We start from the raw sequence: 22,878 nt of genomic DNA on the forward strand, positions 1-22,878 counted from the left end.
GGCAGACGATGTGCAGGGAGAGAGGAGGGGGGTGGAGGGCGGGGGGTGCCTTCCGAGTCTCCCTTTTTCGTCTCGGTTAGAACCAAACGCCGCAGCAGCTGAATCGGGAGTAGACTGCTCTGCTTTTTTCGATTGCAATGTATGTGATGATCCGTCACACGGTGCTATAGTGAAAAGCTGCTTTTTTATGTATTTAGCACCTCATCCCACAGCTGGGCTGCAATTTCGTCCCATGCTTCGGAAGTAAAAGCTTATTTGCCGTGGGGATGATTCTGGGCCCAGGCTAATAGCCCTTTTAAGATCCCAGAATTGCCAGTAATACCTCTCATGGAGAGGATAGATGGAGGGCGTTTAGCACAGAATCTTCTGTTTCGTGGCGTGCTTCCCCATGCCCGTCCTCGGTCACTCACTGGGCCAGGGTGAGATTCACTTCCCTTTTGAGCGCGCGCGCGCTGCTAATTTTTCCAGCACCGGGGCAGTGCTATTCTGACCGGCTTTCCGTATCGCTCGGACGTACCTCTTTATGCTGAGTCAAGCAGTATCATAGTCCGAGGATCCCTTGTCCACGAGTTCAGGTGTATTCGGGCGGCAGATATGGGGCGATGGAGATTGGAATCAATACGGCTGACCAATATGATCGAGTATTGTTCCTTTATTGTTCCAGTGTTGCAGGCCTATGGTGCAGGCCTGTAGTGCGAGTATAGCACAGTAAAGTGTAGAAGAAACAGGAGACAGGAAAGGCAGAAGTGCATAGCAAGGGAACTTCTACAACTTTATATAAACTCAGAGTGCCTTGTTGGCATGGCTTCATTGGTTCCCATCGCACTATTACAGATTATTAGTCCAACTACTAATGACACGCAAGGTTTGTTGATGCAGGTGCATGTCCTGTTGTCCCAAGATAACTGTCCATGTTTGTAGCTACCAGTGCCTTGTTTTAGTTACATGCTGCAGGCACAGCACTGTTTTGCTACACTGCTAGCTGGCTCTGCATTTATCCTGAGCATGGCCTACCACCATGTCAGGCTCTAGGCCTGCACTGCCAGATTACTCACACTGCTCGTCGCTGGCATTGCCACAAATTATCTGCCGCACATTGGGACAGCCAAAAAGAAATGTGGTGGTTTGGAGAGAAGGCCCAGCCTCCTCTCTCCCACAAAGAGGAAGAAAAACCACAGCTAGCCCAACCGGAGAAGCAAGGAAAAATGCTATATTTTACAAGAAATTTGGAAAATGCAGGATATGTACACAATTTACAGTATTTACAACATATTTACAGAAATATACAGCAAAGTAAAAAAACAAAAAAATACAGGAACGAAATTCCCTCCGGAGGAGGGTTCCCCCCCTGTACCCCCTTCTCTCCCCTTTTTTCCCAAAGAGGGTTAGAAAGAGTGAAAAAGAGCAGTTATTAATAAAGCAGAGTATCAGTAGGCCTCGTGCTTATCTGGTCAAGGTCGCTCTGGCAGGGAGCCCAGAGGCAGATGAGCTGGAAAGGGAGAAGGAAAGGAGCGAACTGAGGAAAGTTCCAACTAACTCAAAACTTAAAGTTGCATTCCACCAATCTACCAATTAAATTAGTTTAGAATATCTGATTGTTTTCGTTAATATTCCAAAACATTCAGCCAGAGTGTCCCAGCACTGTCCCTTTTCTTAAAGGCACAGCCTCAAACCGTCACACTCACCTACCACCCAATCTGCCTTCTCATGAGGATGCTTCTGTTGCTTGTCCCAAAGTGAGTAGTCTCAGCTGGCTTCAGACTGACAGAATTAAAGATTGAATCAAATTCTTAATAATTACAGTGCACCTGCCAACTAATAACAAATGAGCAATTACATCTAGTGGCAGAAGTCTCCTAACCTCATCTCAAGGGAGTTCAAAATGATTAAAACTAGATCGCAGCAAACTTCAGTGCCTCTCCGGGACTAAAGTTTTATAACTGTCACCCAGAGAGTGCTATAACAGGAATGTCCACTTGGCATGATAAAACATCCCCCTTTGACTCCTTCCTTTGCCTTTTTCCAGCATGGGTCAAAGAATTTACCATTCCAGGCAGTTACAATGGTCAAGGTGAAGGCAAGAGATGCTGCTTTTGAATTTTTAACACATTATTTCCATTGATGCTGTGTGAGTCTGAAGATTTCTCCCAAGCACACGCTGCAGCAGCAGTACCACAGAAATGTAAATACATCACATACAAAAATATGCTGACAGTTCTTTGGACAGAACAGAGCCCACTGCTCTGAGAGCAAGCCTGGGGTTCAGGAGAAACAAATTGCAGGGAATTCAAACTGGGCAATTCCAGTCCTGTCACTGAGCCTCTGTAGCTCTGCAATTGCCAGTTCACATGTGCTCTGAATAGATATGTTACTATTTTATTAACAGAAATGTTGCCTGTACAGTTTCTTTTGTCTCCAGTGAGAAGAAAAATCAGGTCTTTAATCTATGATCCTCAGCTGCCTTGCCTGTAGAAATCAGATCAAACCATTTTGTCCACCTCAAAGTCCCCTACAAAAGCAACTATTATTACTGTTTGCCTTTAATGTTCCCACAGTCAGAGAACAGTCTAATAAAACAGTATTTTCTCTACTGATGCCTATTTGAAATGGATCTGCCTCTTTTACTAACATCTGACATATTTTTGTGCTCATTGTTCCCCTACAGCAGATCAAACTGTATGCTGCAGTGCCAAGTTTTGGTTGAAGCCCCAGATAAATTCTGCCAACAAAACTAATGCAATGAAAAGGGGGGGGAAAGAAAAATTCTATGTCTCTCATGTAGCTGAGTGAGTCCTGTGTCTTAGAATTAGGAGGCTGGAGGGAATATCCTCCCCGCAATGTCCAGCAGAAGAACACATGTTGATTTCAGAGGCCAAAGACACACTTTTCCTCTCTAAGAGGCATCCCATAGGCAAACCATTCACTTTCCCATAGCTCTCCTGCGTAGAAAAGGATCTATCAACCTCATTTATAAGCATGCCATGAAGCTTTGGTGTCAGAAAAGTGAGATTGTTGAATAAAAGGCTCTCTTAACAAGGCAAAGTGCTATTATTTATGGAGCTCCATGAAATAAGACAATACCCATTGTGGTGGTTTAGGCTGGGTGCTGGCCCGGATGCCACTGCACAGACCACACCTGGGAGGTCCCAAGGGGTGGGCCCAGCCCAGGGGGTGGTCACAGGAAACCAGGTATTCCATTTCCCATAATGCCCTGCTCCCCTATAATAGATCAGCACAGGGTCTTCACTTCCTCTTTCGTCCCCTGCTGCTGCCTAGGTAAAATGGTGTGAGCTGCCTCCCTTGGGCCTGCCCAGGCCCAAGGCTGGGTTGAGGGGGGAGAAAGAGCCCTGGGGGGGTTTGGGTGTACCCCCAGGTGGGGATGGGATGAAGCTAGGCTAGCTCTGAAAACTGAAAAGCCTCAGAGCTGCTATTAGCATTTTGTTTCAAAATGTTCTGCTCTACAAGGACATCATGGCTGGTGAGGGTACACAGAGAAACCTTTGCAGTGAGTCAGCATGGAAGTTTTGTTCTTGCAGTACAAGCTCCTAACCCTTCAGGTAGCTTTTTGCATGACAAGAAAATTCTAACCAGCAATACAGTACCTTGTCCAGAAATGTACTTCCGTCTTTCAAAACCCAACCAGGAAGTTTGGACAGCTTGGGGCTGCATAAAAAAAAAAAAAAGACTGCAATATGAATGGCATCATTATCAGTTGCTAAGCACAGATCATATATCTGATGTCACGCTGGACAAGAACACCATTTCTGTCTCAGGGAACTAACATTCTCAATAACACAGTGTAGTGGGTTGAGAGAGAAGGCCTAGCTTTCTCTCCCCCACAAAGAGGAAAAAAAACACAGCTAACTCAGTCAGAGAAGCGAAGGAATGCTATATTTTGCAAGCAATGTGGAAAGGCAGGTTAGATATACACAATATATACAGTATTTACAATATATGTACAGAAATATACAGCAAGGGAAGAAAAAAAGAATACAGGAACGAAATTCCCTCCTCCGGACAGAGGAGGGTTTCCCCCCCTGTACCCCGCTCTCCCCCTATTTCTTTTTTTTCCCAAAAAAGGGTTAGAGAGAGAAAAGGCAGTTATTAAGGAAGAAAAGTATTAGTAAGCCTCATGCGAATTAGTGCTTATCTGTTATCCAAGGTCGCTCTGGCTAGGTGCCCAGAAGCAGGCAAGCTGGAAGGGAGAGGGAAAGGAACGAACGAACGAACTGAGAAAAATTCCAGCTGCACTAAAAACTTAAAGCTGCGTTCTACCAATCTACCAATGAAATTCGTTTAGACCTGTCTTTGTTTACAAAATATTCAGCCAGAGTGTCCCAGCACTGTCCCTTTCTTAAAGGCACAGCCTCAAACGGTCACACACAGACAGTTTCATTGTCTTCAAGTCATCACTGAAATGACTTTTACAAATCATGATTCTGACACTTATAAGTAAAAAGAATAAGAAGATGATGCATGATGCATGCAGGGAGTTTGGTTTTAGTCATTAATAGTGAGAATTTCAACGAGGCTCAGTGCTGCTTACGTTGCCCTGTGGTAAAAGTGGTTGTATGAGTAAACTCAATGCCTGAAACAACACAAAAGAACAGTGAAACTGTTCGGAGACTTCAGATGACAGAAAAATATTCCCATTAGCAATGGCAGGAAAAGATCAATGCTCTGGACTAAGTCAGTTTTAGACTCAGAGCTGTGATTTTATATCCACATAAAACATGGTTTCATGCTTTGGTCTCTCCCTGAAGACTCACTCCAACAGCTGCACAGTTGGACAGACAAAGGGACAAGGTGGTTTTGCTGTGAACTGCATGTTTTAAACTGACAGGTCTGGTACCCATCAGCAATGGCAGGGTCCCCTTTTTTAATTGTTTCAAATGCTAATAAAAAAATTCAAAGTGGATATTGGAATCCTGAGTTTACAGTAGTAACTTCTGCAGCATTTCTTGCTGCCATAACTAAAAGACTTATTCATACTTCACAGTGACATCTGATTTTTGTGTAAGCCCACAAACCTACTGTCTGCCTAGATTCAAGCAAATCTACAGAAATCCGAAAAAGAACAGGTTCAGGAAACAAGAGAATTGAACTCACCTGGAATCAATCCCTACAACAGCCTCAGATTCAGAGAGAAAACTTGAGAACCTTCTGCAATAAGATCTGCAAGTGTTGCACAGTAAGCTCCATAGAGGCATGCTTATAGGCTATCAGGGATTTAAAATGTAAAGTCTTGAAAACAGGAAATAATTCAAGAGCTCAGAGGAATGCTGCATTCAGACTAACATCCATATAAAAGAACAAATGCTAACTGGCACTACAGAAAGTCAGGAAGAAGGAAAAAGGGAACGTCTAAGACTTAAGACAGAAGGTAAGAGGTGAGAGCAGAAGGCTATGTCATCAAGAAGATATGCTCAGAGAAGCACAACCCTTTTAAGGATAAAAAGTAAGTCTGAAGAAGTCTGATGACAGAAAGGACGGGTGGGCTAAAATGTACTCCCCACTGACACATGCCAAAGCACAATTTCAGAGCAGTATTTTGAGTATTTTGGAGACTAAGATGGGCTGCATAGAAGTGGTGCAGAGAAACTAAAAGAGCTATGGGGGAAAAACAGGGGAAAGGCAAGAACAAAACACTCTGATATGAAACAGCTTTGACAGATAAAGGAGGAGTGGACAGAAACCTTGGTTGGAAGGAACATCTAGATGTCTGTAGTTCAGTGTCTCAAAGACAGCACTAGACTAGGTCAGCCATGGCTTTGTCCAGCTGTGTTTTGCAAATCCCTGGAGCATGAGACTCCAGAACTTCTCTGGATATAGGCAAAAGGGTTGGAATCCCTCTGCTGTTAGGATAGGCTATGTGAGTTGGGGTTGTTCAGCCTGAGAAGAGAAGGCTCTTAAGAGGCCTTATTGTGGCTTTTAAAGGGGCCTATAAGAAAGATGGAGACAATCTTTTTAGCAGGGCCTGTTGTGACAGGGCAAGGGGTAATGCTTTTTTTTTAAAAAAAAAGAGGGGAGATTCAGAGTGGAAAGAAGGAAGAAACTGTTTACACTGGAAGTGGTGAATACTGGCACACATTGCCCAGAGAGGTGGTGGATACCTCATCTCTGGAACTATTCCAGATGAGGTTGGAAGGGGCTCTGAGCAACCTGCTATAGCTGAAGATGTCCCTACTCACTGCATGGTTTTGGGACTAGATGACCTTCAAAGGTCCCTTCCAACTCAAAACATTATTTAATTCTATGATTCCATGAAACTCTTATGAAAAGCTTCATCACTGGGAGACTAATGTCCAACCTGAGCCTCCCAAGACATAATTTGTAGCCACTAGCCCCTTATACTGCCTGTCACTGTCAAGAAGAGTTTGGCTCTTCTGCCTTTGTAAATTCCTTTGAGGCAGAGGTAGGTGGCAGTTAGCTCCCTGACAGCCTTCTCATTACCAGACTAAACAAGCCCAGCTCCACCCCTGCACCCCATGGTGCAGTCATGGGGTCTAGATCCTAACCATCTTGGAGTCCCCTAAACAACTTCTCCAGTTTCCCAGCATCCCTCTTCAACTGGGAATCCAAACCTTGTGGTGTCACCAACACAACACGGAGGAGAATAAACTTTCCCTGGTATGCTTGCCATGCTCTCTCCTAATTTAGCCTAGTATGCAGTTTGCTTTATTCATGACGAAAGAGCACTATTGACTTGTACTAAACCTGGCATCCACTGAAAGGCATACACAAGCTTGTCAAGAGAGGCAAAATTAGCAGAGAGGTCTTGCATGGGGGTGAAAGTGGAATAAGCAACACGGAGTAGAAAGGACTCTTTACCTTGAAGTAACACAGTTCCTGCCAACATAGTTTTGACATTGTAATAGAGGGATTGATTAATCCAAAATAGCTAGAACTGTCCCATAAATAATGTGAGCAAGTGTGTCATGGCTAGACAGGAAAGGTTAAGAGCTTCCCACATGTTCATTTCACCGTTTTGCATTTGACTTTGGTACAGGGGAGAAAATACCAGTTGACAAACATCCTCTAAAGTACATGAACTGGCACAAAATACCTGGTAGGTACTTTGTCCATGCTCCTGGTGAGAGCAAGGACTGCCATTTCCAAGACAAAGTGGAATCTAAACATGTTTTGATGGGCTTTTTTTGAAGAGTAAAGAGCTCTAAAAAAAAAGTACAGTCCCTTTAATGACTCAAATGGTACAGCACTTTCTTCTCTTTGATTAAAGCACAGGCTCTCCAAATGTTTGCTCAAGGAGGGTCCCATGCCAGGTACAACAGGGTTTAGCTACATAGCAGAGATCTTCTGTAATATCATAGCTTTATGCTTCACAGAGGTCAAAAATCAGGGCATATTTGTAGACCACATACTGAGACTTCTTGAACTCAAGGGATCCATGGATCATACTTTGGGAAGCTCTGGTTTTAAGACAGCAGAGAAGGATAGCTCCTCATTCAGATTTCACATAGATCCATCTCAGCATAGTTGCAAGTAGCAGCATATCTAGTTCTGAGGACATACAGCTGGCAATAACCTAAGATCTGACAGTTCTATACTCCAATTCTTGTGCTGCTACATGCTTTACCTGGCTTCACCCTATAGCAGGTCCAGAGCAGAGCAATGAAGTTGGTGATTTTTCTGGAGCATAAGTTTTATGAGGAATGGCTGAGGGAACTGGGATTGTTCATCATGGAGAAAAGGAGGCTCAGGAGAGACTCTTGTGCTCTCTACAACTACATGAGAGGAAGATGGAGCAAGGCAGGTGTTAGTCTCTTCTCCCAGGTAGCAAGCAACAGGATAAGAGGAAATGTTCTCAAGTTGCACCAAGGAAGGCTTAGCTTGGACACAAGGAACATTTTCTTCATGGTAAGGGTTGTCAAGCCCTAAAACAGGCTGCCCAGGGAAGTGGTTGAATCATCATCCCTGGAGGTATTTAAAAGACTGTAGGTGTGGTGCTTAGGGACATGGTTTGTTAGGTTGGTAGTGATAGGTTAATGGTTGGATTCTATGATATTATGATCTATGATCTTAAAGGTCTTTTCCAGCCTAAATGATTCTATGATTCATGCACAACCTAAGGCACTTCCCCTAGCCTCTCACCTGGACACTGATGATACACATCAGCTCTGTCACCTGCCTGTGTTATGTTGATAATAAACATTTGGATTTCAGACATATTTAGACATCATGGTAATGGAGACCTGATATATAATGGCACAACTATAAATACTACACAGAGATAAGAATGTTTTAGTGGCAGCCACATTCCTCCTCCAGTTTTTAACTCATTTCCACAACTCCCTGCAGGACATCTGTTTTGTAGTGTACTCAAGAAATCAATTACTTGCCCAAGCTTAGAATAATTCTTGCTGTAAGGGGTGTTCAGTCACCTTTCCCACAAGATTCATTGGATTTAAATCCAAGTGTTTGCTCTGATTCCACTAGGGGTCAAATCTGAAATCCTTTCTTATTGAATTGGAGTCATTTTAGTGCAGACATTATGGAAGCACTTGGGGAATTCCAGGTTGTGACCTGAAATTTGGCTGTTCATTCCCAGGGCTTGCTATCAGCAGACAAAGCTGCCATATCCCCAGGGAGCATTGATGCTTGCAGTTCTAAAGAGCCTCTTAAGCCTTTCTTCAATCACCTAATTTTGAAACTTGTTCCTCTCTCAATTTCCTTTTCCTTTGTAGGGTGGGACTAAGCAAATGCAAAGCAATTCTGTCTGTACCTGGACTTCCCAAGGTTTCTGAATCCCTTCAAAATCTTCTACTGCCCCAAAATGCTGTAGTTATCAATTGCATTATGGAATGGGACAAAAATTGATACATCTGAATGCATCCGTTTCCTAGCCTACCGCAGAGCTTGAACATGGTAGTGCTCTGCCACGTTCTTGAAGAGCAAGACATATATTATCTATTCTTTTCCTCTCCAAAAATTAACAAATCATAGGAAGTGCTGGACAAGCTATTTTAACTTCATGAGATCACTTGGGAAACTCCCTTTCCCAATCGTATTCTCCTGCTCTCAAACAAGCCTCCTCTGAATCCAGAATGTTCCCCACTTGTTTCTTTGTGGATCAGAGGCACCAAATAGTTTTGGTGGAAACTCCTACTGCCTCCCATCAGCAAGAGTTACTCCTTACCTTTCCAACCCCTCATTTTTGTTATCTGTTTTATTTATGCAAGACCTCATTCACCTTAAATGAATGTCCCAATTCATCTAAAAACCTGATAAAATTGGACTTTGTAGTTAGTATGTGGAATGAGAATCTTGATCTCAGGATCCACTTCTAGACTCTACTTTTGTTACACTGTTGTTCTATTCCTGTGCCCAGATGCAACATCCTTTTATTTATTTAATTGTTAAAAGTGTAGGTAGTTAGGGTACAGTGGCCGGAAGATCTCACGCTGTATGGGAAGCTAGGGCCCCTCTCCTGATAGCCAATAGCATTTAGTTTACGGTGCAAGCAGACGGAAGTGACGTAAACCTCAGTTATATAGTGTTGCGTCATTCACTAATAAACGCCATTTGCCATCCACCACATTGGTGCCTGCGAGCTGATGGACCGAGCGGCCTGGGGTTGGCCGCTGAGCTGTTCCTGAACCAGGTCGCCATGCCTACGACAGGCAACAAGTGGTGCCGAAACCCGGGAACCCGCCTGGAATCGGGTGAACGGCGGCCGAAGCGGCAGGACCAGCCCAGTGTGGAGGACGCTCCCGGACCAACAAGGAGGATGGAAGCCCTTGTGAAGGTCATGCCGCAGTTACATAAGCAGTGGGGTATTGATTGTAAACCCAAAGATTTTACTCTCGCAGTTGCGAGGCTGTTACAGATTGGGGTCATTGACCAGCCGGTGGACATTCTCCACCCAGAAGTGTGGGACAAATGCACTAAAGCGTTAGCCGAGGAGACGATGTCCTCGGGCTGTGGGAAAAATCTCAAGTCGTGGGGGAGAGTCGTACAGGCTCTGCAGAAGGCCATACAAGAGCAGGAGACCTGGAGGGCAGCAAGGGACTGTTTGTTGGTCACCCCAAGGTTGGGAGTCGGTGCAGCCACGCAGACTTCGCGCCCCCCAGACGATGGCAATTCTGCTGAGCCTGGAGAATTGCGGGAGGGTGATACGCCCCCCAAATCCCCGAACCCCGACCCGCTCACGAAGGGACAGAATCAAGCAAAATCCTTCTGGGGTGCATTAGCCAAGGAGGCCAGGGGTGCTGTGGGGAAATCAGAGTCTGAGGGCGTCTGGGCTAGACCACCGCCATATGCGCCCCAAGCTGGCGCCAAACGAAATGGGGAAGGGCGAGGTGAGGATGCCCCTGGCAGGAACAGGGAGGAGGCGCTACAACCAATAAGCGCATGCAAACAGGAAGGGGAGGAGAACGAGAAGGAGAAAGGTGGTGGGGGTGAGCCAAGAAGGGAGGAGCGGCCCACTCGCGAGGGAAGTGGGCGGGGCCAGAGTGTGAGCGAGGGGTGGAAAGCCAATCAGAGATACCATCTGGAAAAACACCCTCATAGGGCAAACACCCCGCCGAGCAGAAGGCGGAGTGAGCCAAGAGGGAGGGAACGGCCCGCCTGCAAGGGAAGTGGGCAGGACTGGGGCCCAACAAAAAAGTACTGGAATCCAGAAGTAGCCAGTCAGTCGAGTTCCGACTCTGGGTCAGACACTAGCTGGGCCGAGTGGCTCGCAACTGATTCAAACTCAGAGGAGGAAGAGGTGGGGGTAGACAGAGTCAAAAGCCAAAGTATCCCCATCCGCTATAAAGAGGGACTGCGAGGGGGAAAAATTCCTCTCACGGATTGGAGGAAAATAAAGATTGCATGTGCCGATTGGGCCCCATCAGCCACGCTAGCGTTCCCAGTCCGGGTGACGGACGGGGAACAAAGGGTGTACACACCAATAAATCCTAAGGATGTGCAAGCGATTGTTAAAGCAATCTCAGACAAAGGGCTTAATTCTGCCATGGTTTCCACCCTTATAGATGGGGTTTTCGGGGGAGATGACATGCTCCCATTTGATATAAAGCAAACTTGTAGACTGATTTTTGATGGGGCAGGGATGATTGTTTTTAAACAAGAATGGGAGGACAACTGTGCAAGGCAACTAGCTCAAGTAACTGGGGCAGATCACCCGCTCCATGGCTCCAGCCTGCAGCGGCTAATGGGTACAGACCCAACAATGATTACCCCCCAGGCACAGGCCCAAGGCCTGCGGGCCCATGAAGTTATGATAACTACTCGTGCAGCTAGAGAGGCCATTCGCACAGCCTCTAGAGTTATCGCTCAGCCATCGCCATGGTCCACAATAAAGCAAAACAAAAGTGAGAGCTTTACGCAATTTGTGGATCACCTCCAGGCAGCGGTCGACTCCTCGACCCTGCCTGCGGAAGCAAAAGGCCCGGTCCTTGCAGACTGCTTACATCAGCAGTGTAATTCAAAAACCAAAGAAATCCTATGATCCTGCCAGTGGGGTCAAGTCTCGCGGACATGATTAAGCATGTCATGAATGATGAGCATCTGGCTCCAATTCAGGTGGCTGTTCACACTGCAATAGCTAATGTGATGGCATGTTTCAAATGTGGCCAGGCGGGCCACGTTGTGACAAACTGCCCTCGGTTGGGGGGCCTGCCAACACCGCTCCCCCCACGCCAAAATCAACCCAGAGGACCGTGCTGGGCCTGTGGAAAGAAAGGACATTTCGCTAAGGAATGCAGATCTAATACCCAGGGAAACGGTGGGGAGAGGGCACATGGGCTGCGTACAGCCCTCTCCCACTTTGGATGTGAGGTGGCCCAACTATGCCAACCCCAGATGGGGCGAAGCGCTCCTGAACTCACTGCCCCCTCGAGAAGCGACCAACTTTATGGCCCAACCGACGGTCCAGCCGAATCTGCCTCTATCTCAGGGACAGCAAGGACCACCCCTTGGGGGCGAGACCTCAGGGTGGCCCTGGCAGTAAAGTGTGACAACCCGCTAGTGGTGTGGGAGATCTGTTCTCTCTATAATGCCCCCAATGGCACCACCATTAATGTCCCCTTCTTGATTGACACTGGAGCAGATGTTACAGTTATTCCTGAGACAAATTGGCCCCCACGCTGGAAATTGGAAGATGCCCCCATGGTGGGTGGAGTTGGGGGATTAACCCGAGCTCGGAAGAACGCTCAATTGGTAGCAATTACAATTCACACTGAAACAGGACCGGAGACAACCATCACCCTTTTTCCATATGTCATGTCAGGAGTCCCACCCCTGTTGGGAAGGGACGCTCTAGCCCTATTAAAAGCCAGGGTGACAAATTTATTCTAAGGGCCACTGCCACACACCCACTTCCACCAATTAAACTGACATGGAAATCGTCCAACCACCTTCAGAATAAAACTAATGAAAACTCTTGAGTTTCTGTTCACAGGACTGGATGGATCATCAGACACCCCCGTGACCTGTATACCCCAGTGGCAAGAGAAGATGACAAGTTGGCAGGTGTCCTGTCCAAGCCTGGGAGTTCCACACTGGCATAATCCAGACAATGGCAAAATAGCCTCCGCAGAGGGGGGCTGTGATGCCTTTGTGTGATATCTTCCTTGATAGGGCTGATTGCAATGATCATGATGGCACTGATCTTTGGACCTTATATACTAAATAGGCTTGTGTCGTTTGTCAAGAGCCAGCTAGAGAAGGTTTACATTATGTTGGTAGAACACCAGCAACTGCTTTACGAATGTATTTACCCCAGTTATCCCTAGTTACCTCAAGTTACACCCCATTATTACCAGTTATCCCCCTAATTTCCACCTGTTCACTGTGCCTTGTGTTTTTTATTCAAGTTTATGATGTATACTTTTAAGATTGTTATAAAGAATAGAATTTTTCAGGATTGTTATATTTTAGCTAATTTGGTTATGCATAGGGAGGGGGGAATTGTAGGTAGTTAGGGTACAGCGGCCGGAAGATCTCGCGCTGTACGGGAAGATAGTGCCCCTCTCCTGATAGCCAATAGCGTTTAATTTACGGTGCAAGCAGACGGAAGTGATGTAAACCTCAGTTATATAGTGTTGTGTCACTCACTAATAAACGCCATTTGCCATCCACCACATTGGTGCCTGCGAGCTGATGGACCGAGCGGCCTGGGGTTGGCCGCTGAGCCGTTCCTGAACCAGGTCGCCATGCCTACGACAGGCAACATAAAAGGGAACAATTATGCCATCAAGTCAAGTAAGAAGGACAGCTAAGTGCTATTTCACTTTGCATTAGTCTGTTCTCTGAATAAAAGCCTGTTAAGATGGTGGTTAAACTGGATTTGCTGGGCTCCACGCACTCCACCTCAGTTACCCATTTATCTCATCTTGCATGAAGAAGCCAGAAAGATGACAGATATGTGACCTCACTTGTGCTGAGCAGTTGCAGCAATACTTTACTGAAGTTTAGAATAAATTATCTAGAAAACCCAATCAATAAATCCATAAAATGTCTTCCATCTAGTGAGCCAAAAGATGTTATTTTGATAAAGGGAATTTTTAAGTGAACAAGGTCTATTTATGATATCAGATGACGCTGTTCATTTGTACTCATCCCCTCTCTCCTTCCAGTACACCATTTCATGCACAGCACTCCAACTGCAACCTAAGAAGACACGGACTAAGTGCTTACAAATGCAGAATATACCTTTGAACCAGTGGCAATGGGAGGAAATTGAGGGTGGACATCATGTCCAGTACACAATCCAGCATGGTGGTGGTAGACTTGAACTTGAGAACATTCCATGGTAAGGTCGGATATCCTGACAGGCAGTACTGAAAGAAGAATATGAAGATGAGTTACTTATTACTTTTACCAACAGAGTGAACACACCCTGATAATTGCCTTTATCCTCTTATTTTTAAACATGTAGTTTCATGCACACCAGAATAAAACCTAATTTCCTATGAATCTATGTCTCACAGCTATGTGTGTCCACTGAGATTTCCCTATTGGGTAATATTATTTCCAGGGTATAAGGGGGCAGATTTTCTTCAGACAAGGTTTTCTGCTTGCAAGGGTTGAAAAGATGGCATAGTTCCTTTCTCCGGTTTAGGACACCTGTAGAATCTCTTTCCTAACAATCACTTATTTTCACAAACACCCCAGAAAATCAGTTTCTTTAAAAATTAGTCCTACTGGCAAAACTTGTCTGAAATTGGATAGAAAATCTGAAAACTTCTTGGGGTAGAAAGGGTAGGAGAGAATCCCTGTAGGAACACAAGTTTTACTTCCTGCAGAAACCAGCCTAAACAACCAGACAAGGTGCAAGCCCACATCTTTGGTGGCTACTTGGCACAGATCAGCAGAGGAAGCTGTAAGTGTGCACAGCAGCAGCTCTGGGACATGCTCCCACCTGCTTTTTGTCTTGCTAAATGCAGGCAGGAAACACAAGGGAATGGACAACCACACCTGAATGGAAAGGTTTGTGTACTGAGAAATCCCCAATGTTTTGTAAGCTTAATGAGCCAGTAAGCAGATTATATACAGGGGCACTTTAGCATCATTGAGATGCAGTCACCTCCTGCACGGAGAGTGGCAAACATTTAGCAAGGCAGGGCAGCAGCGGAAGCTTAGAATATGAAGAGAAGTGAATAAAAATGCCTGCTTGTGACTGGTTGAGCCTGTCCCCTTAAGAAAGGGAATATGGTGGTCGGAAGTTGGTAAACGAAAAGATGGATCTAAACTAATTTCATTGGCAGAGTGGGAGGAAGCACCTTCTGAACTGGGAGTGCAGGAGGGTATCCTGGGCATTCCGGCACTTTTATCTTCAGTCTTGCTTCCGCTCATCCTTAGGGCAGCAGCTCTCTGTTCTGGGCTTTCGGCCAAGGCTTGACCTTGAAATTGATAAGCTGCAAGGCCTGTATTAACTGCTTTCCAATTAACTGCTTCTAACTTTTTTTCCTCTTTTCTCTCTCTTTCTAACCTGCTCTGGGGAAAGGGGGAGAGAGGGGGAAGCAGAGGTGGGGAATCCCCTCAGCAGAGGGGGGAACTCTCATTTCTGTGCTACTTTGTTGTATATCTTTGTACATACTGTAAATACTGTAAATCTTGTATATATTTCCCCTGCATTTCCCTGCTTTGTAAATATACAGCTCCACTGCTTTGCTAATTCAGCTGTGAGTTTTTTTTCCTTTCCCTTCAATTTTTCCTTCCCTTTACTTTACAGGGGGGAGGGAGAAGGCTTTTTGGCCTTACCCTTCCAACCCTACGACACTGCTTCAAAATACAGGATTAGTATAAAGTGAACACCTGAGCAGAGTACAGCCACCTAAGCATGAGGATTTGGGTGGTTCTTCAGGTACTGCAAGAATAAGAAATTCAGCATCTCAAACACAGTATTTTTTCTCCCCAAAGTCTGGGCATCTGGTAGCCAGGCAATGCTCAAGGTGGTCAAATTTTTACTTTTAAAGTTTTTTTTCAATAATAATGAAAAATATCATTTGGTTGGTCATTTGGGGCCAGTTCTTTTTAATATCTTTACCAATGATCTTCACAAGGGAACTGAGCATGCCTTCAATAAGTTTGTAGATGACATCAAGTTGAGAGGGAGTGTTCTCTGCTTGAGGGTATGTGACCGTTTGAGGCTGTGCCTTTAAGAAAGGGACAGTGACGGGACACTCCGGCTGAATGTTTTGGAATAATAACGAAAACAATCAGATATTCTAAACGAATTTCATTGGTAGATTGGTAGAATGCAACTTTGAGTTCAGTTGAAATTTTTTTCAGTTTCTCTCTGTCCTGCTTTTCCAGCCTGTCTGCTTCTGAGCAGCTGGAGTTCTGACCTTGGATAAGATAAGCACTAATCCTGCATGCGCTTTTAAGGCCTAACAAAATTTCATCCTTATTAATTACCTTTTCTCTCTCTCTAGCCCTTTTTGGGAAAAAAGGGAGGTAGGGGGAGAGAGGGGGGTACAGAGGGGGAACCCTCCTCTGTCCGGAGGAAAAGGTTTTGTTCCTGTATTTTTTTTTCCTTTGCTGTATATTTCTGTATATATATTGCAAATACTGCATATTGTGTATATATATAACCTGCATTTAATTTTTGCTTGTAAATATAGCATTCCTTTTGCTTCTCCGACTGAGTTAGCTGTGGTTTTTTTGTTCCCTCTTTGTGGGGGAGGGAGAGCTAGGCCTTCTCTCAACACACCACAGGGTAAAAAAGATCTACAGAGGGACGTGGACAGACTGGATCCTTTGATTCCATTGCGGAGGACAATGGGAAGAAGTTCAACAAGGCCAAATGTCGGGTCCTGCACCTGGGTCACAACTCCCTGCAATAGTCTAGGCTTCGAGAAGAGTGGCTGGAAGTTACCCAGTGGAAAAAGACCTGTGTGTTGGTCAACAGCCAGCTGAAAACACACCAGCAGTGTGCCCACGTGGCCAAGAAGGCAAACCGAATCCTGGCCTGTATCAGGAATAGTGTGATGAGCAGGACCAGGGAAGTGATTGTCCCCTTATACTTGGCACTGTTAAGGCCACACCTTGAATATTGCATTCATTTTTTTGCCCCCCCATTCCAAGGACAGTAACGTGCAAGAGCAAATCCAAAGAAGGGCAACAAAGCTCGTGAGGGTCTGGACAACAGAGCCTATGAGAAGTAGCTGAAGGAACTGAGGTTGCTTAATCTGGAGAAAAGGAGGCTTAAGTGAGACCTTTTCACTCTGTACCCCCCTGAAGGGAGGTTGTAACAAGGTGGAGGGGTCTGTTACTTCTCCCAAGTAACAAGCCATAGGACAAAAGGAAATGGCCTCAAGATGCACCAGGAAGGTTTAGGTTAGGCATTAGGAAAAATTTCTTTATTGAAAGAGCTGTCAAGCACTGGAAGGGTAAGGCCAAACAGCCACCTCCCTCCCCCCCGTAAAGTAAAGGGAAAGAAAATTTGAAGGGAAAGGGAAAAAAAAAACCCTCACAGCTGAATTAGCAAAGCAGTGGAGCTGTATATTCACAAAACAATATAGGATATGCAGGGGAATTTATAGAATTTATAATATTTACAATATATACAAAAATATACAACAAAGTAGCACAGAAATGAGAGTTCCCCCCTCTGCTGAGGGGGTTCCCCAGCTCCGCTCCCCCCTCTCTCCCCCTTTCCCCAGAGCGGGTTAGAAAGAGAGAGAAAGAGAAAAAAGTTAGAAGCAGTTATGCATTAATTGGAAAGCAGTTAATACAGGCCTTGCAGTTTATCAGTTTTCAAGGTCAAGCCTTGGCTGAAAGCCCAGCAACAGCTGCTGCTGCTGAAGGAGGGGAAAACAGAACTGAACTGGAAAAGTGCAGGAAAGTCCAAGATACCCTGCTGCACTCCCAGTTCAGAAGGTGCTTCCTCCCAATCTACCAATGAAATTAGTTTAGATCCGTCTTTTTTGTTTACCAACTTCCGATCACCATATTCCCTTTCTTAAGGGGACAGCCTCAACCGGTCACAGTCCACCCCTTCTAAACAATTTCATTGGCTGTTCATACTGTCCATTCAATCCAAAACGATATTTACAGTTCATGAGTTAAGTTCATAGTCCATTCTGGCTATGCTCAGATGTAGATGATTCAAAAGTCCAAGAAAATCAGAAAATGAGAAAAATGGAAAACAGTTCATTTCTTCACCGACAAAGCAAAGAAAAGGGAAACAGGGAATCTCGGGGTCTCTTAGTTGACTCAGGGCTCTCAGGGATCTCAGGGTTCATGCACTGTAGATTTCCTCGTTGATTCTTCCTTTGGATGTGATGTAGCTGTACAACAGTTTGAAATTAACCTCTTTCAGCTAAAGTTAAATTTCTATGTGGTATACACTGATTTTCACCATTCTCTTGCATTACCCAATAAGTGTGACCCGGACCTTCAGCTGAATCCACCCCTCGGACAGGTTTAGCCTCTCCTGAGGGTGAAAATACCCAAACAGTTTTACCTAACAGATTCTTTTCTCTAACAACAGGAACTCTATCACCTTCTACTTTCCGTAGTAAATCTGAATGTGCAGGTCCAGCTCGATTCACTGAACCTCTACTATTTACCAGCCAGGTTGCTTGTGCTAAATGCTTCTCCAGTTTTTCAAAGACCCACCCCCCATGGCTTTGAGAGTGGTCTTCAACAAACCGTTGTAGCGTTCAATCTTCCCTGAAGCTGGGACATAGTAGGGAATATGGAATATCCACTCAATACCGTGCTCTTTTGCCCAGTCCTTTACAAGGTTGTTCTTGAAATGAGTTCCGTTGTCTGACTCAATCCTCTCTGGAGTTCTGTGTCTCCACAGGATTTCTCTCTCCAGACCGAGAATGGCATTGCGTGCAGTTGCATGTGGAACTGGATAAGTTTCCAACCATCCAGTGTTTGCCTCTACCATAGTAAGCACGTATTGCTTACCAGAACGAGAACGTGGTAGAGTGATGTAGTCAATCTGCCAAGCTTCACCATACTTGTACTTGGACCATCTGTCACCATACCACAAGGGCTTAAGTCGTTTAGCCCGCTTAATAGCAGCACAAATGTCACAGACATGGATGACTTGTGTGATAGCATCCATGGAAATGTCTATGGATCTGTCACGAGCCCATTGGTATGTTGCAACTCTGCCTTGATGTCCTGACGAATCATGAGCCCACCGAGCTAAGAATATCTCACCTCGGTGTTTCCAGTCGAGATCAAGATTAGAGTCCATGTCTACTTGAGAAACTCTTGCAGCTAGATCTGCCTGATGGTTGTGTTGCTGCTCCTCAGTAGCTTTGCTCTTAGGAATGTGAGCATCGATGTGTCTCACTTTCACTGGAATTCTCTTGATTCGATCAGCAATGTCCTGCCACAGGTTGGCTGCCCAAATGGGTTTTCCTTTCCTCTGCCAACCACTCTCCTTCCAGTTCTTTAGCCAACCCCATAGAGCATTGGCTACTGTGACCGGTTGACGTTGTCCCCTTTAAGAAAGGGAATACGGTGGACGGAAGTTGGTAAACCGAAAATAATCTAAACTAATTTCATTGGTGAAGTGGGAGGAAGCACCTTCTGAACTGGGAGTGAACTGGGTATTCCAGCACTTCTCTGTCAGTCTTGCTTCCGCCTCATCTTCAGGCAACAGCTTTCTGTGCTGGGCTTTCTGCCAAGGCTTCGGCCTTGAAGCCGATAAGATACCAGGCCTGTATTAACTCCTTTCCAATTAACACAAACTGCTTCTAATTTTTTTTTCGTCTCTCTCTCTCTTTTCTGATCTACTCTGGGGAAGGGGGGGAAGAGAGGGGAGAGCGGAGGTGGGGAACCCCCTCTGCAAGGGTGGGGGTTACTCTCATTTCTGTGTTACTCTGTTGTATATCTTTGTATATGTTGTAAATATTGTAAATATGTATATATTCCCCTGCATATCCTACATTGCTTTGTAAATATAAAGCTCCACTGCTTTGCTAATCAGCTTGTGAGTTCTTTTTCCCTTTCCCTTCAATTTTCTTTCCCTTTACCTTACAAGGGGGAAGGGAGGAGGCTTCTTGGCCTTACCCTTCCAACCCTCGACAGCTACCATCCATGAGTCGGTGTAGAGATAAAGCTTTGGCCATCTCTCACGTTCAGCCACGTCGAGAGCTAGCTGGACAGCTTTTACCTCTGCGAACTGACTGGATTCTCCTTCTCCATCCTTCGCCTCTGCAACTCGGCGTGTTGGACTCCACTCTGCAGACTTCCACCTTCGCTTCTTTCCGTTTACCAACTTCCGACCACCATATTCCCTTTCTTAAGGGGACAGCCTCAACCGGTCACAGCTCCCCAGGGAGGTGGTTGAATCACCACACTTGGAGGACTTTAAAAATAGATGTGGTGCTAAGTGATTTGGTTTAGCACCAGACAGGGCAGAGTTATGTAATGGCTGGACTCTCTGAACTTGCTGGTCTTTTTCAGCCTAAATGATTCTATGATTCTAAGCACTGCACTAAAACCAGTCTCAGTCATTTACATATAATGCTTCCTTTCTCTAGTTAACTTTACAAAGTGGAAAGAAGGTAGACTAATAATTTCATTTTCTACCTCTGCCCACAAAACATTAGCACAGGACTGCCACTGTCTGGATTAACAATTCCCAAGGAGTCTATTTACATACATTCATCAAAAACCTTCTTGAATTTTTATTTAAATATTAAAAAGCTACTAAGGGCCAAATATTAAATTAAAAATATCACAAAGACTTCAGTTTTAATTTCACAAAGCTGTAATTATTAAGTCTCCACATTACATTTTGCCTGATGTTAGCAAAGCTTTAAAAAGCCATGACAAGCTAAGCAGGTGAAGGGAGTAGATGAATGAGGATTTCAATTGTTTTATTTGCATTAAGTTCTCACCAGACCAGAACTTTGACAACTGAAGCTAAAAATCCAAGTAAATACAAAGAAATGGAAGAAAAAACAAGATCTGAACTGCTTTTGTAGCAGTTTAATATCACCACTTTAACAGCAAAACACTTTCTCGCTTGTAAAAAAAATAAATCATTAATGAGATCATGATCCTGTCACCTACAAGCTAACTGGAAAAATCTTCTTTTTTTCCTTCTTTAAAGGCATCTAAAATGATCTGTAGCTGTGGCTATCATGCAGTGGTAAATGGATTGGGTGTCGATAGACTCTTTCTACCAGATTCAAGTAAAGTGACTAAAAAAATGCCAAGCACAGCTGCCATTTCTAGGCCTGTAGCTCTGCTGGAATTTTAGACTAGAAATCTGAGATTTGGGGCTGTTTAGCCTGGAAAAGACTAAGAGGGGATGTTCTTAATGTTCAGCAAGAGCTAAAGGGCAGGTGGTAAGAGGACGGGGCAGACACTTTTCAGTGGTGCGCCGTGACAGGACAGTGGGCACAAGCTGGAACACAGGAGGTTCCACCTAAACATAAGAAAATCTAGTCTATGAGGGTGAGAGAGCACTGGCACAGGTTGCCCACAGAGTATGTGGAGTCTCCTTGGAAAGATTCCAAGCCTATCTGGACACAATGCTGGGCAACCTACTGTAGGTGACCGTGCTTTATCAGTGGTGCTGTACTAGATGGTATCCTGAGGTCACTTCCAACCCCCACCATTCTGTGATTCTGTGGATCCAAGAATGTAAATGCTTGCACTCTATTTGTCTCTATCCACACTATAAATGTGATCATTTCCACCTAGTTTACATTTGTTACTGCTTAAAACAGATCCAGAGATCCCAGTCACCAGTATTCCTCTTTATTAAGCTTACGACTAAAGGCTGGTGCAGCTAACACAGTAGGTGCCTTATCTCTTAAATAAAAATAAACATATAGAAAGTGAAAAACCATACAAAAGACACAAATATGCCCACCCCTGGGCAGAGAGATCAAGGTGAGAGACTAATTCCAGATGCTAAAGCTCTCAGAGAGGTAAGTTTCTCAGCAGACATCTGGTTCACATTGAGCATTTGCCAGCTTGGAGCATCTCTGGTGATCTCATGGATGGCAATGTGACAGAGAAAAGAAATGATGGCTTATGTTAGCAGCTCCAAAATATTCATAGTTTCATAGTTTCATTCAGGGTTGGAAGGGACCACAATGATCATCTAGTTCCAACCCTCCTGCCATGGGCAGGGACACCCCACACTAGATGAGGCTGCCCAGAGCCTCATCCAGCCTGGTCTTAAACACCTCCAGGGACGGGGCCTTGACCACCTCCCTGGACAACCCATTCCAGGGTCACACCACTGTCATGGTGAAGAACCTCCTCCTCACATCTAGCCTGAATCTCCCCACCTCCAGCTTCATTCCATTCCCCCTAGTCCTATCACTACCTGATATCCTGAGAAGTCCTTCCCCAGCCTTCCTGTAGGCCCCCTTCAGATACTGGAAGGCCACAATTAGGTCACCTCGGAGCCTTCTCTTCTGCAGACTGAACAGCCCCAACTCCTTCAGTCTGTCCTCATAGGAGAGGCGCTCCAGCCCTCTGATCATCCTTGTGGCCCTTCTCTGGACGCGTTCCAGCACCTCCACATCCCTTTTGTAATAGGGGCTCCAGAACTGGACACAGTACTCCAGGTGGGGTCTCACCAGGGCTGAGTAGAGGGGGAGGATCACCTCCCTCGACCTGCTGGCCACACTTCTCCTGATGCAGCCCAGGATCTGATTGGCTTTGTGGGCTGCAAGTGCACATTGAGAGCTCCTGTTGAGCTTTTTGTCCACCAGCACCCCCAAGTCTCTCTCCTCAGGGCTACTTTCCAGCCAGTCACTGCCCAGCCTGTATTTGTGCCTGGGATTGCCTCGACCCAGATGCAGGACCCTGCACTTGCTCTTATTGAACTTCATGAGGTTGGCTTGTGCTTACCTCTCCAGCCTGTCGAGGTCCCTCTGGATGGCCTCCCTTCCCTCCAGCGTGTCTGCTGCACCACACAGCTTGGTGTCATCAGCAAACTTGCTGAGGGTGCACACAATGCCACTGTCCATGTCTCCCACAAAGATGTTGAACGAGACACGAACCTGATCTGCACTTACAATGGGCAGTTCTTCCTCCCCGTCCCTGGCATTGTCTTCCATAACATCAGGAGTGTGGCTAGAGGCCCTTGCAGTGAAGACTGAGGTAAAGAAGTTATTAAGTACCTCAGCCTTTTCCTCATCACTTGTGACCATGTCACCATTTTCCTTTCTGAGGGGGCCCACACCTTCCCTAGTCTTCTTCTTCCCATTAATATACCTGTAGAAGTTCTTAGTGTTCCCTTTAATCTCCCTGGCTAGATTCAACTCAAACTCTGCTTTGGCTTTCCTAATCAGGACTCTTGCTGCTCGGGCAGCTTCCTTATATACCCCCTCTTCTACCTGTCCTTCTCTCCACTTCCTGTAGAGTTTCCTTTTAAGTAATAGTGTGTCCAGTAGCTCCTTGCCCATCCAGGCAGGC

At 45.4% G+C, this 22,878-nt stretch overlaps 1 protein-coding gene across 1 annotated transcript in view; it reads right to left on the reverse strand.

The window, feature by feature from the left end:
• LOC137443447 (integrator complex subunit 9-like) overlaps positions 1–22,878 on the reverse strand; it is a 108,646-nt gene that overhangs the window by 81,029 nt on the left and 4,739 nt on the right. The window contains exons 2-3 of the mRNA XM_068143186.1: positions 13,675–13,802; positions 3,603–3,663 (exon numbers count right to left, since the gene is read on the reverse strand). Coding sequence (XP_067999287.1) covers positions 3,603–3,663; positions 13,675–13,802 — 189 coding nt within the window. The remainder of the gene's footprint in view (positions 1–3,602; positions 3,664–13,674; positions 13,803–22,878) is intronic.

Source organism: Melanerpes formicivorus, unplaced genomic scaffold, assembly GCF_026170545.1.
Source record: "Melanerpes formicivorus ecotype bairdi unplaced genomic scaffold, bMelFor1.0.p_v2 SCAF_9, whole genome shotgun sequence".
NCBI classification, from domain to species: Eukaryota; Metazoa; Chordata; class Aves; order Piciformes; family Picidae; genus Melanerpes; species Melanerpes formicivorus.